This window comes from Solanum dulcamara, chromosome 8, assembly GCF_947179165.1.
Source record: "Solanum dulcamara chromosome 8, daSolDulc1.2, whole genome shotgun sequence".
Taxonomy (NCBI): Eukaryota; Viridiplantae; Streptophyta; class Magnoliopsida; order Solanales; family Solanaceae; genus Solanum; species Solanum dulcamara.
The window spans coordinates 74,048,078-74,062,238 of NC_077244.1; the positions used below are offsets into that span (position 1 = coordinate 74,048,078).

A 14,161-nucleotide genomic window follows, 5' to 3' on the forward strand; every position below is an offset into this window, starting at 1 on the left:
CAATCTTTATTCTTCGGATGAGCACTATGGGATGAACACTTTGTGTGCACCAGATAACCTCTCACTATGTAATAGACTGCAAATCACATACGGAATGTAAACCGCACTAGACAAGTCCTATGTGATCGACTCGACTCATAAAATATTAAAGAGAGATCGGTTCCAAATTATTCGTGTAGATGACCACCTTCCAAAGTCCAAACTAACTGAGCCATCCCAAAGACTAGTTTAATTTTTTGTGATAGTCCAAAGTATTTTTTTGTCCTTTTTGGCTATAAATTAATGTTTTTAAGACAATGGGAATCAAAAAAAAAGAGTACATATTTGTTGTAGGTATGGTTGACGAAATAGTGTAAGGGGAAGTTCACATTCATGAGTGCGAAATTTTCCAATTTCAAGGTACGCATTCAGTATTATTCAATCGTGTGGAATTTCTATTTCTTTTACGGAATTAATCATTTATGATTATTTGAATGGAGCTTAGCTGCAACATGCTTCTTCTTTCACTCAATTTGCATGGTGTTTGTAATGTGTATATATTCTGACCAACTCTAGCCTATTCTCAACAAAATTGCTTGTTTCAAAGTAGAAGCTCAACAAGTAAGTTATCCATTTCTTGTTTATAGTTGTTTCTTTTTTCATACTTCTCAACAAACTTGTTTCTTGTTTGTTCACATTTTTTTTTGTAATGCTCTTCAATGTGTGCTATTCTTTTGTGAGTTTTACCAGATTGTCCAAGAAGAAGGCACAAAAAGAATGGGAAGATTTTCAATATCCATGAAGGGTTTTGTGTTGTTCTGCCTATGGGCAGTGATTGCAGAAGCAGAGTACCTAAAATACAAAGACCCAAAACAGCCAATGGTTACAAGAATTAAGGACTTGATGAAAAGGATGACTCTTGAGGAAAAGATTGGTCAGATGTCTCAGATTGATGACAGATTAGCCTCAGCTAATGTTACGAAGCAATATTTCATTGGTATGTTTTGAAAAATTCATTCTTTATTTGTTTATCACTATGTTTATAATCGGAAGCAACCTCTCAACCCAATAAAAGTTCGAGTAAGATTTGCGTTCATCCCAATGTTATCAAAGGCGCGCTTAAGCCCTAAAGTGAGGCTCAAAACGTGTTGAGCGCTCACCTCACTTAACGTGCCTTTCAGTGTCGTCATCAAGGTTCTAAGGCATACTTTCCTCGCCAATGAACCTCTTTTGAAGAGTCGACACCACTAAACAATTGATATTTCACTTTATTGTAATTGTTTTTCAATTTCTTTGTTTATAAATTTGTCATTCATGCTTATAAATTATTAGTGTTGGACTAACATATACATTTGTATTTTTTCTCCCCTTGCGCCTTTTTTTGTTAAAGTCCACGCTTTATCTGCTCTTTGCGCTTAAAGCCCCAACAGACCTTAGAGTTTTTTTGCGCTTTTTGCTTTTGATAACACTGGTTCATCCTAACCTCTCCATACCCCGCTTGTGGGATTACATTGAGTATAGCTGCTTATTATAAATGTCATACAGATTACAGAAAACTGATTTAAATCAAAGTGATTGATCCTAGGATGATAGAATCTTTTGTAATAACATTAGCGTTTAAATGAATGGAGCCTTGGATCGACAATAAAGTTTTTTATATGTGAAATACGTCAAGTGGTTTGAACCGTGAATAGAAATACTAAAGTTGCTTATGTCTGACCTACGTCACATGGTTCGAACCGTAAATTTAGTCACGGCTTATCTCAAGGTAGGTTGCCTACATCACACCCCCTTGGGTGCGGCCACTCCCCAGATCGTGCGTGAACTCCGGATGCACAAGACATGGATTCAGCAACTTATGCTTGTTTCAGGGTAGGACACCTACGTCACACTCCCTTGGGGTGCTTCCCTACCCAAAACTCTACGTGAACGCGAGATACTTCATGTACTGGGAATAGCCTATGTTATACCAAAAGATTTTATCTTTTTAATCCTATTTTGAGGGGAAAAAAAGATATTTAAAGAGAACATGTGAAAGGGGGTAGCCTATTTTCTTTATCCATTGTTATCCTGCATATTGGAGTTCATTTTATCTCTAGATTGACATGACCAGTCTTTAAAACATGCTCGTATGTTCACCAGATATTCCAGAACTTTGCTCATTTGTTGTTAGAAATATCACGTTTTTAGATGTATATTTGATTACATATGTTATCTCATACAGCTTACAGAAGAGTGATTCTAAATCAGGGTGCTTTATCGTGAAAATGGCGGATCTTTTTTTTGTAGTAACGTATGCATATTATGGAAACAAGAAAAAGGGGATTTTTCTGCCTTTTACTGTAGTGCATATTGGAATTCATCTTTTATAAAAATTCTTCTGGCAGGGAGTGTGTTGAATGTTCCAGTGCATGTTGCTGCACCTAAGGCCTCTGCTGAGGATTGGGTGAATAAGGTAAACAAGATTCAAAAGGATGCTCTTTCGACCCGCCTTGCTATTCCAATGATTTATGGGATTGATGCAATTCATGGACACAACAATGTCTATAATGCTACTATCTTTCCTCACAATATTGGACTTGGTGTCACCAGGCAAGTATATAAATTATGCATCTGATTTTTGTTCTGACTATCGGAAGGTACTAATTTTGTGTGCTTTAAGAATGTAGTGAGAGCTCATCTTCTAAATTTGATTAATAAAGATGCATGATAGGTAGTTTTCACATTTTTCAATCATTTGATACCTTAGGATCAAGAAATGATCCTCAGGAGGTCAATTATGTTCCAAAAAGAAAATAATCCTGCTATGTATTTTCAACTTCTCCTAATGCTTCATGAATCTCCTGATGCTTGTCTTTCACCTATTTGAGTTAAAAGTTTGTAACTTAAATGCAGGGACCCTGCTCTTGTCAAACGGATTGGTGCTGCAACTGCACTTGAAGTTAGAGCTACAGGAATCCCATATGCTTTTGCTCCCTGCATTGCAGTAAGTTGATATGATATTATTTGAATGAACTTTTTGGTAAAGTTGCATTTCAATTTCTTTGTTATCTGAATCACTGTATTATGGTAGGTTTGCAGAGATCCTAGGTGGGGCCGTTGTTATGAAAGCTACAGTGAAGATGTCAAAATTGTGCGAGCCATGACAGAGATAATTCCTGGTTTACAAGGAGATGTGCCAGCTAATTTTAGCAAGGGTGTTCCCTTTGTTGGAGGAAAGTATGAATCTTTATCAATTTTCACATCAACTACTTTCCTATTCCTATTAGTGATTTACACCAGTTGCATGCTTAGAAATGAAAATGAAGATCACTTCATCAGAAAACAAAAACAAAACAACAAATGATGATTATGTTACAAACTCCTTAATAAGCATAATTTTTTTTATGAGAAGGCAACAAGACTGGTGGGACTTAGTGATCTTTATTAGTATCAATCTGTCATTTATTCACTTCACATGGAATTTTCTGTCATACTGGGCAAGTTTGGATTTGATGATCTAAGAATCAATGCTATTGACCAATACTTGTTGGCCACAACATATAACTGGTCCTATCATGGTCAAGTATATATAGTAATTATCATGACAGTGACCTTTATCTTTGTATCAAAAATAATTGAACGGTTTAAGTATTGTTAAGTTATGTTAAAGTGAGTTAAAGTATTTTTCAAGATAATGTTTTTTGGTACTAGAATAATTCTAGACATTTTTCTATTTGAGTAACTGGTAAAGTTGCTGCCATGTGACCAGGAGGTCACGGGTTCAAGCCTTGGAAACAGCCTCTGGCAGAAATGCAAGGTAAGGCTGCGTACAATAGAGCCTTGTGGTCGGGCCCTTTCCCGGACCCTGCGCATAGCGGGAGCTTTAGTGCACCGGACTGCCCTTTTTTTTTTGCTATTTCTGTTGTCCTTTGTTGTGGAACATTTGCTTGATTGCACTTTAAACTGGTTAAGGTCAAAGGTAGCAGCCTGCGCCAAGCATTATGTGGGAGATGGAGGCACACTGAGGGGAATCGATGAAAATAACACTGTAATAAACTCAACTACATTACATGGCATCCACATGCCTGCATATATTGATTCCATCATAAAGGGTGTTTCAACGGTGATGGTGTCTTACTCGAGCTTGAATGGGGAAAAGATGCACGCTAACCGAAAACTTGTCACTGGCTACCTAAAGAACCAGCTCAACTTCAGGGTAAGAATGATTAGCTCGACTCATTCAGAATCAGTAAGTTAAGGTCAAGTAAGGATATATCCATGTATAACACCTATTTTGGCCTTGCATCTTTTTCAGGGTTTCATCATTTCTGATTCGGAAGGCATTGACCGGATTACAAGCCCACCTCATGCTAATTACACTTATTCAGTATTAGCTGGAATTTTAGCAGGAATTGACATGGTTGGTTTGTTATGTTTGATCTCGAATCATTTTTATCAACATGATAGTTTTAGTTACTCTATACGATTGTTTCATCTATGCTGCAGGTTATGATTCCAGTGAATTATGCAGAATTTATTGGTAATCTGACTCGACTAGTGAAAGATAATATCATTCCCATGAGCAGAATTGATGATGCTGTAAAGCGGATATTGAGAGTTAAGTTTACCATGGGTCTCTTTGAGAACCCACTGGCTGACCTAAGCTTGGTAAACCAACTTGGTAGCCAGGTAACTTTGATATTCAGAAACTGTTTCAATTCTTGGGATCTAGGTCTGTTATGTGTGATCTATGATGCTTCAACGCCTCTCTGCAGGAGCATCGAGAGTTGGCAAGGGAAGCAGTAAGGAAATCACTTGTCCTTTTGAAGAATGGCAAGAGCACTAGTCGTCCATTACTTCCCATTCCAAAGAAAGCACCAAAGATACTTGTAGCTGGAACTCATGCTGACAATTTGGGTTACCAATGTGGAGGCTGGACAATACATTGGCAGGGCGTCGCAGGCAATGATTTAATAGTTGGTATGTCTTCTCATGTCCTATAGTTTCCACTTCACCACAAGTGACATTTTTGGGCCCTCTTTTGGTAAGGAATCTGCTATTTCTCTAGATAGCAGAAACATGCCTTTTCAGGTTTTACTAATTCCATTTTTTCGTGGGAGATTAATTGTTGGACCTGATAATATGACAATTCTTTTACATGACAATAAATAGAAGTTAAACTGATAATTGTTGGACCTGATAATATGACAACTCAAATGTAGCATTATTCTACATTTGGCAGGAACCACCATTTTAAGCGCTATCAAGAAAACTGTAGATCCGTCCACGCAAGTAGTGTACCAGCAGAATCCTGATGCAAACTTTATGAAGTCAAACGAATTCGACTATGCCATTGTTGTAGTAGGTGAATTCACATATGCAGAGTGGCATGGTGACAGCTCAAATCTTACAATACCAGAACCTGGTCCTAGCACTGTTAACAATGTCTGTGGGGCTGTGAAATGTGTTGTAGTTGTCATCTCTGGTCGTCCAGTCGTGCTAGAACCTTACGTCGATAAAATAGATGCACTCATCGCTGCTTGGCTTCCGGGGACTGAAGGCCAAGGTGTTGCAGATGCTTTATTTGGTGACTATGGTTTCACTGGTAAACTTGCTTGGACTTGGTTCAAGTCAGTTGACCAGCTTCCTATGAACGTAGGTGATGACCACTACAATCCCCTCTTTCCCTTTGGATTTGGACTCACAACTCAGCCAGTGAAGATGAATTAATAGACAGTATTGATACTATAGTGTACTTGCAAGAAAAGCTAGTAAGTTTTTATCATTAATAAAACTGGAAGAAAGAGCAGAAGGCAAGAAAATTGTATTGAGGGCTTCCCTTTGAATATATATTATTATTATTATTAATTGCTATTAATTACGATTTTGATGGGTTGTTACTGCTACAAAAGTATTTGTAGGGTGGTCATGTCTCTTTAAATTTGAGAGTACTTGAGAAAAAAGATATATCAAAGGACGAAATATAATTTCCCAAAGAAACAACAAGGTTTTAGAAAATACAATGCTTAAAATTTCTACAAATGGGGTGGGTCTTAATGCTAGTTTGGTCAAATTTTGTCCCAAAAATGAGTTTTGTTGCAACAAACTTCAATGAATATTGAAGTAAGCCTAAGAAAGGTATAGTAACTACAAGTTGAAACCAAAATAGAAAGGATATCTTTGAAAAACATTTTCATTGGAGCTAACATACCCTAAAAACTACAATAAGCCTTTTACAAGATCAATAATGCAAAATGTTTTTTCCCCTATATTTCTTCATGCAACTTGTAAAAAGAAATAAAAAGGTATAATTAGCAAATCAATATACTAATACTACACGGCATACATAGTAAAATCTCACAAAATGGAGTATGAGGAAGTTAAATAATAATTAGCAAATCAATATAATAATACTACACAGCATACATAGTAAAATCTCATAAAGTGGAGTATGAGGAAGTTAAATAATAATTAGCAAATCAATATAATAATACTAACCAGTATTAGTATTAAACATATTGAAAACTATGTAGACTCATTCACTTTTTTATAAAGTATACTGAATACATGGGAAATCCCCTAATGAATTTATCGATAATGAATTTATTGATAATCCACACTATGATCTACTAACTCCGCACCCCCTACCAAATCCCTCCCTTGGGATTAATACAATAAGCAAGTAAGCAAGAACCTATTGCTTCTAGATCTGAGAAGACAATGACAATGATGATATGTATTTCCTAGTTCTTATTTCAATTCTATTTAGTTGATGTGTCTTTAAAAAAAGGACATGCTCTTTCTGTAGCACCCAACAATTTCGATTGATCTTATATGTAGTACTGTACAAAGTACTCCAAGATTTGAAGTTCTCTGCATTTATTTTACATGAATCTGTTGAATTTGCTTTTAGTTATGCACTAGTTTTTCGTAAAATAAGTTGTTTAGTTTAAGATAAATTTTAATTTTGAATTTTAGTTAGGTTGTTGAGATATTTTAGGTTGTTCTAAATTTCAAATATGTTGGTTATTTAAAGCCCCTCAATGACTAATAAAATTATTGAAAGTCATTTCAATCCATTGAGAGTCATTTTAACTTCTTTTTTGTTGCCTCCTATTTTAAAAAACCCAACAGAATCAAGAAGTTAATTGAGTAAAGGGATAATACACAACTACCCCCTCAACTATAACCGAATTCGCTAGGACGGAACTTAACTATACATGTGTCCTATTACCCCTCCTGAATTATTTTAAAGTGCAATAAACACTCTAAAACTTATATAATCACTCACATGAAGGGAGGTGCTTTACACTCGCCTCCACATCATCCTTACGTCAGCGCCACATCACTAAATCGACAGATCTAAAAAAAAATCAAAAAATCCATGTCATTTAATTCCTCCCCCTCCATTACTATCACTACACCCACCATAACCACTAAACCCACTATTTTCACCATTAAAACTTATAGAAACCACATGAAAATTGTAACCCACCTCCAAATTCATTCATTCACCACCACCGAAATAATATATTTTATCACCTATCTCCAAATCTACCACAAAATATCACTCAAATGGTCAAAAACTCAAGCTATTCAATTTGAATTTAAAATGTTGGATCTCTTGTATCCAACTAAAATTGTGACCTAACAAAAAATGTAAAAAATAAATCTCATAAAACTTGATCTAAAATCTCTATCAAAGAAGTTACCCCAAAATTGAAATTCCAATTCGAGAAAAATTGAACATTGGGGTCCTTTTGTTGATCGAATTTGGGTTATGAAATACAATAGTTCTCATTCAAAAATTATTTGGGAAAGATGAAGTGAATGGCAAATATACAGATCATGTTTTAGTTAGGTTGTTGAGATATTTTAGGTTGTTTTAAATATGTTGTGAAAAAAATATTTATATTTCTAAAAATGATAAAATTGGGTTATATTTCAAAATGAAAAAAAAGAAATTTTAATTAAAAAGATATCAACTTAAGTTTTAATGTTAACTACTTATGTGTATTATTTAATAATGAAAATGGACATGTGTCCAAATTAATCAAATTTTAATATTATTTTTTTTGTCTCTCACATGCCTCCAAGAGAGTGAACAAACTCTTTGTGCCACTCCAGCACTAAAGGGTGTGTTTATTACACTTTAAAATAATTTAGGGGGTAATAGGATCATGTATAGTTAAGGTGTGTCCTGGCGATTTCGGTTATAGTTGAGGAGGGCACTTGTATATTATCCCTTTGAGTAAACAAGTCAAAAATACAAAATATACGTATATATATGGAAAACTTTAGTGATTTAAGCTTTCCTCGAAACCAATTTTTCAAACATGATGGAATAGACGAATAAACAAAGCCATCTTTGTTCATATATTACATAAGTACGTTTGTATGAAGTAAACGTTACATCAATAAAGTTAACATTTACAGAAATGATCAACACCCATTTCTCATTAAAGTTAGCATTAGTAATCCACAAAACCAACTAAGATGTAGTTGATGTAATGTATATGTATATAAAGTTTGTACTAATTGCTGCACAAGGTGTTGTTAAGCTTTTAGATTTACCTTTGTCGTGGTGGTTGAATGAAAAGCTATTTTTCTATGGTTTTAGTGAAGTGTGAATATTCTGATTGTGGCCGGGAGTGTACTGAGTGGTGGAGGAAGTGTGCCATTTCCACAGCATTCTTCGCAGATTTTGAAATGTTTATACAAATGTGAAATTCAAAGTAACATACATTGATTAGCGATTGTGATATATAGTCTAGACTTGAATATTTGGACACAATATGGCTTGAAAGTTTGTTCTTTTCTCATTTTGGTTCTATGCCTGTGGATTCCTTAGATCACATTGCATATATGTGGGGGGAGGGGCTGACATGTTGATTTAGAAAATTTCCGAGTCTCTCATCAGGAGTAGTTTCGAGAGGATGAGTATTTGAAACCAGCACACTCTTGGGGAGAATTGAAATTAGATCCTGTGTTGGAAATCTTTCTTTAAACCTTTGATCAATTTTGCTGACAGAAATGGGGGTGATGCTTAGACATCCCCTATCTATCTTTACTGATCGGGATGAGATTGGAAGCGTGGCTTCAAGAGTCTGGCTGAAAATTTATTATGCCGTAAGTGTTATTCTCAGGGAATTTGGAAAGATCACACTCAAATAAGAGATATTTTGTTGATATATAAGAGATTTAACAATTTAATTGGTTATTTTACTACTTTTTCTTGAAGTTCTTTCATCTCATTTGCTGATTCTTGGAATTATCTCAACTTTGTAATAGAGACCTACAACTTGTGAAGCGGATTGGGGCTGCAACTACCCTCTGAGGGAAGAACCACAGGAATCCCTTACACTTTTGCACGGTGCATCGCAGTGAGTACCATCACATCATATGCAATCTATATATTCTTTATTTGATATCTTTCATCATTGGTCTGTGTGTTCGTCTGCAGTAAAACACTTTGAACATATTTTCAATCTTAAACCTCCTATTATGGATCTCACAATTCTTGATTGCATTCCTACTTGTATTGTCATGAGGATAATACAATTAGCAGTGTGATCCTTTGGACAATGCCAAACCAAGGAAGTATCAATAATATTAATACCGATGGGAGATACACAGATCATAATGACAATGCAGGGATTGGGGGGATAGCCAGAGACTGCAATGGGGATTTTATTTCCGCTTTTACTATTCCTGGACAGTGCCAAAATCATAATATAGCAGAGGCTCTGGCTGCTCAATATGTAGGCCAATGGATCAAAGACAACAATCACAGGTTGTGCACAATTGAGATAAAAAAACGCTTTGATTATAGTGAATATGCCGAAGAAGAAGAAGACCAACAACCTGAATTTGAAGACTTTTGTGGATGAAACTGTGGGCTTGATTGATGGAGCAGATATTACCTTCTCACACTGTTATAGAGAAGCTAATAAAGTGGCGGATTATCTAGCAAAGTTAGCCGCTACTCTTGATCATGAACTAGTGTTATAAACTTTAGACCATATCTTTCTGGTTTCCAGAACAGCTGCAACTTGTGCACTGTTTGAAGAATGATCTACAGATCCGCTGTGCACGTAAAGATTAATGCGACTTTTGAATTTATTTTAGAGATCATGCTCGATGATCGTCAAAAATTGTAAATTAGAATTATCATTTCTTGTAGCATCAGACTGAACAAGCTCTCATATATATATATGGACAAATACAGGAACTACCATTTTAAATGCTGTGAAAAACACAGTCCATCCATCTACACAAGTGGTCTACCAGGACAATCCAGACGTAAACTTTGTTAAGTCTAACCACTTCTCCTATGCCATTGTTGTCATGGGTGAGACAGCCTACGCAGAGATGTCTGGCGATAGTGCAAACCTTACAATAGCTGAACCTGGTCTGAGCACCATATCCAACGTCTGTGGGGTTGTGCAGTGTGTGGTAGTTGTCATTTCTGGGCGTCCAGTTGTGATGGAGCAGTATCTTGCAAATATAGACAAGTGAAGGCCAAGGTGTTGCCGATGTTCTGTTTGATGACTATGGATTCACAAGCAAACTCATGCGCACTTGGTTCAAGTCAGTTGATAAGCTTCCCATGAATGTTGGTGATCCACATTATGATCCTTTGTTTCCTTTTGGATTTGGTCTCATTACTGAGCCTCTTGAGCTAAAATTCACCAATGGGCCCGGACCATTAACTCCCTCAGTCTTCCAATATCCCTACAAACTCCCAATAAATGGCTCCTACACCACCTGGAGATGATCGGTTAAACTTCACTTCTATTAAAAAAAAAAAAAAAAAATTCACGAATGGGTTCGGACCATTAACTCCCGCACCCTCCCAACATCCCAACCAACTCCCAATAAATGGCTCCTATCCCAATCCGGCTGAATTAATTACTGAATCTACTCAATAAAAAAATAGATTTGTCTAATCCCAGGGGAAATCCCCAATTAATGAAGTGGAAGGGTCATTCCCTCTCTCCTCCTAAAATGGCTTCAATGGTAGCGCGTCCTAACCTCTCTCCTTACCAAAGCTTCTCATACTCTGAGGAAAATAATCATCACTCCGGTTCAGTTGAAGTGACCATGGCCATCGCATCAACAAAGCCCTCAATTACTATTAGTAGTAATGAACAAAGGCAACTTCTAACTCCTGTAGGAAACAACACTCCTAACCTACAGCCCAGAAATGGCAAACAACTTCCCATTTTCCCAGCAACCTCAGATCCCTTCGATAACACTCACAATGGCACCGCTTTCTCCAGTCGTGGTTGGAGCTAGCTCTGCAAGACAGATGCATCACCTTATAGGTGAATATCGGAGGGAGACAAGTCTCTCTGCTACTTCGGCACCTAGCCTTCCTAGCCCAAATAATCAAGGAAGGGACGAACCACGCGATAGAGGGACTAGGAACCCAGATATGGATGGAGACACTAAGGCAGACCCAACAAGAGGGCAACATCAATATGATATCCATGCAGGAGATGGTCGGTTAAACTTCACTTCTATTAGTTGTGAGTGTTTTTCAAGTGATTTGTATATATATAGATGAGTAGATGTGTATTAGTAAGTAAGAGAGGCAATGTAACAGTGATATGTGAAGCTCAAAATATTTAGATCTTTTTTTCCCTCTCTATTTTTCTCTCCCTCTTCTTCTTCTCTTTCTGTAAACATACTCCCATTAAAGAAGTTATCATCTTCCTCTTGTTTATTCCAGTAAGCAGTTACTCCAACTTTTACTCTTCCATCATTTATTTTTTTCAGAGCCCACTTTCAAGGACCATTAAATAGCCATCTCTCTCTTTTTTTTTTACAATTCCTAATTTTGGTTGTTTTTGTATTCGAAGTCTCTCTCAGCCGGTCTTCTACTTTTACGACAAGAATTTGCGTGTGTGTTATCCGTCACTCATGAAGAGTTTATGCAACAAAATAGTTCTTGCAGGAAGATATAGTCATTATGGCCTTTGTGTATCACTCATATTTATATGTACTGTCAAAAGGTTTTAAAATCAACTTCTTAATGAAGTAATGGACCAACCTTTTTGTTTTAATCTTGTACCTTTACCTTTCTATCTCTTGGCAAAATTAAAGCTTTAATTTCTCCATTCTATTCTCTATTTTTCTCACTCTTAAATCCTTTATGGGGAGTGATTTTTCGTTGTTACTTTCATTCGATTATAACTTCTTGCATGATACATATGCCGCTAAAAAAGCAAATAGACTACTGTTTCATAGAGAAAAAGTAGAAGCTTCTTACTTCTAGCTAGACATGAGATATTTGTAAATTGCAACCATAACTAATAATGTCGGCAATCTTAACATTTAAATCATGTGCTGCATGCGAAATATTGAAGAAAAATGGAAGGAAACATGGCTAACTGCACATTCGGGTATATTGGAAATACAAAATTAAAGTTGTTTGAACATATACCCCTACCGTCACAAATGACCCAGAAATACCGTTTTGGTCTAACGGGAGTGGAAAGATTAATTTTTTTTAATTTTTAATTTTTTTAAAAATATTTTTTGAATTTATTACTTTGATGGTCAAATTATTTATTCACTCATTTTCTTGTAAAATTTATCATAGATTTGGCTTCAACACCTTAGATTTTGGTAAGACACATACATGTGGCTTCAGCCAAAGTGATAACAGAACAACTTGGACTCTAATTCAGTAGGGCTATTGAATCTTAGCACCATCTTTTTTAGTGGAATTAGTTAAAGACGCGTTTAAAGTATTGGTTAAAAATGGGTGACAGTGTGAGAGTTTACCCAAGGGTGACATCAAGAGTATCATAACATAGACTCGTCTTCTATTTTTTTGATGAAAAGGTAGAGATTTTTTTTTGTAAGTTACCAAGAAGGTACCAAAAGAAGTGCATCAGATAAAGGAACATCCTTCTATATACTGAAAGAGAGCAAGAGATCTGATAGTGAAGCTTTTTCATTAGCAAAGTATAAAGTAGCTCGGAATGGAGTAAACTGGGAAGGTGAATGAAATAGGCTTTGGTAGCATCAGTCTTGGATAGTTGGATATTGCCTGGCTACTTCTATAAACGTTAGACCATATCTTTCTGGTTTCCAGAACAGTTGTAACTTATGCACTGTTTGAAGAATGATCTACAAAACTGTGCACGTAAAGATTAATGCGACATTTGAATTTATTTTAGAGATCATGCTCGATGATCGTCAAAAATTGTAAATTAGAATTATCATTTCTTGTAGCATCAGACTGAACAAGCTCTCATACATACATACATACATATATATATATATATATATATATAGAGAGAGAGAGAGAGAGAGATACAAATACAGGAACTACCATTTTAAATGCTGTGAAAAAACAGTCCATCCACCTACACAAGTGGTCTACCAGGATAATCCAGACGTAAACTTTGTCAAGTCCAACCACTTCTCCTATGCCATTGTTGTCGTGGGTGAGATACCCTACGCAGAGATGTTTGGTGATAGTGCAAACCTTACAATAGCTGACCCTGGTACGAGCATCATATCCGATGTCTGTGGGGTTGTGAAGTGTGTGTTAGTTGTCATTTCTGGGCGTACAGTTGTGATGGAGCCATATCTTGCAAATATAGATGCCCTCGTGGTTGCTTGGCTTCCGGGAATTGAAGGACAAGGTGTTGCTGATGTTCTGTTTGGTGACTATGGATTCACTGGCAAACTCACGCGCACTTGGTTCAAGTCAGTTGATAAGCTTCGCATGAATGTTGGTGATCCACATTACGATCCTTTGTTTCCTTTTGGATTTGGTCTCACTATTGAGCCTCTTGAGCTAAAATTCACCAATAGGCCCGGAGCACTAACTCCCTCACTCTCCCAACATCCCAGCCAACTTCCAATAAATGGCTCCTACCCCATCTCCTATACACCACCTGGAGATGACCCGTTAAACTTCACTTCTATTAAAAAAAAATTCAAAAACAAGAAAAAAGATAATTCACCATTGAGCCCGGACCAGTAACTCCCGCACCGTCCCAAAATCCCAACCAACTCCCAATAAATGGCTCCTATCTCAGTCCAGCTGAATTAATTACTGAATCTACTCAACAAAAAAATGGATTTATCTAATCTCGGGGGAAATCCCCAATTAATGAAGTGGAAGGGTCATCCCCTCTCTCTCCTCCCAAAACGGCTTCAATGGTCGCACGTCCTAACC

The 14,161-nt window shown here is 36.5% G+C and overlaps 1 protein-coding gene and 1 pseudogene across 5 annotated transcripts; both read left to right on the plus strand.

Moving 5' to 3' along the window:
- The first annotated feature begins 567 nt into the window (after nucleotides 1–567).
- LOC129899194 (uncharacterized) lies at nucleotides 568–10,094 on the plus strand. Of its 5 annotated transcripts, none has more exons than XR_008769486.1 (12): nucleotides 568–600; nucleotides 730–976; nucleotides 2,367–2,571; nucleotides 2,875–2,965; nucleotides 3,053–3,198; nucleotides 3,731–3,778; nucleotides 3,934–4,177; nucleotides 4,277–4,381; nucleotides 4,468–4,650; nucleotides 4,737–4,941; nucleotides 9,253–9,344; nucleotides 9,425–10,094. XR_008769486.1 is itself a non-coding variant. In XM_055974054.1 (11 exons), exons 2-11 carry the CDS (start codon nucleotides 757–759, stop codon nucleotides 8,686–8,688), a joined length of 1,554 nt encoding a protein of 517 aa, XP_055830029.1. In that variant the 5' UTR covers nucleotides 568–600; nucleotides 730–756; the 3' UTR covers nucleotides 8,689–9,146. The 5 variants fall into 5 exon arrangements, 3 of the variants coding, with proteins under 3 accessions (XP_055830029.1, XP_055830027.1, XP_055830028.1); XR_008769487.1 differs by having other exon boundaries at nucleotides 9,681–10,094; XM_055974054.1 differs by lacking the exons at nucleotides 9,253–9,344; nucleotides 9,425–10,094 and adding an exon at nucleotides 8,582–9,146.
- LOC129900168 (uncharacterized) lies at nucleotides 9,799–10,738 on the plus strand (annotated as a pseudogene).
- The last annotated feature ends 3,423 nt before the right edge of the window (nucleotides 10,739–14,161 follow it).

Bases quoted from the DNA above. Each gene is read 5' to 3' on its own strand.
- LOC129899194 (XM_055974052.1), top strand. From the start codon at position 757: ATGGGAAGATTTTCAATATCCATGAAGGGTTTTGTGTTGTTCTGCCTA. The intron at 2,572-2,874 runs GCAAGTATATAA...ACTTAAATGCAG, and splicing joins ATTGGACTTGGTGTCACCAG to GGACCCTGCTCTTGTCAAAC. The intron at 4,178-4,276 runs GTAAGAATGATT...CATCTTTTTCAG, and splicing joins AGAACCAGCTCAACTTCAGG to GGTTTCATCATTTCTGATTC.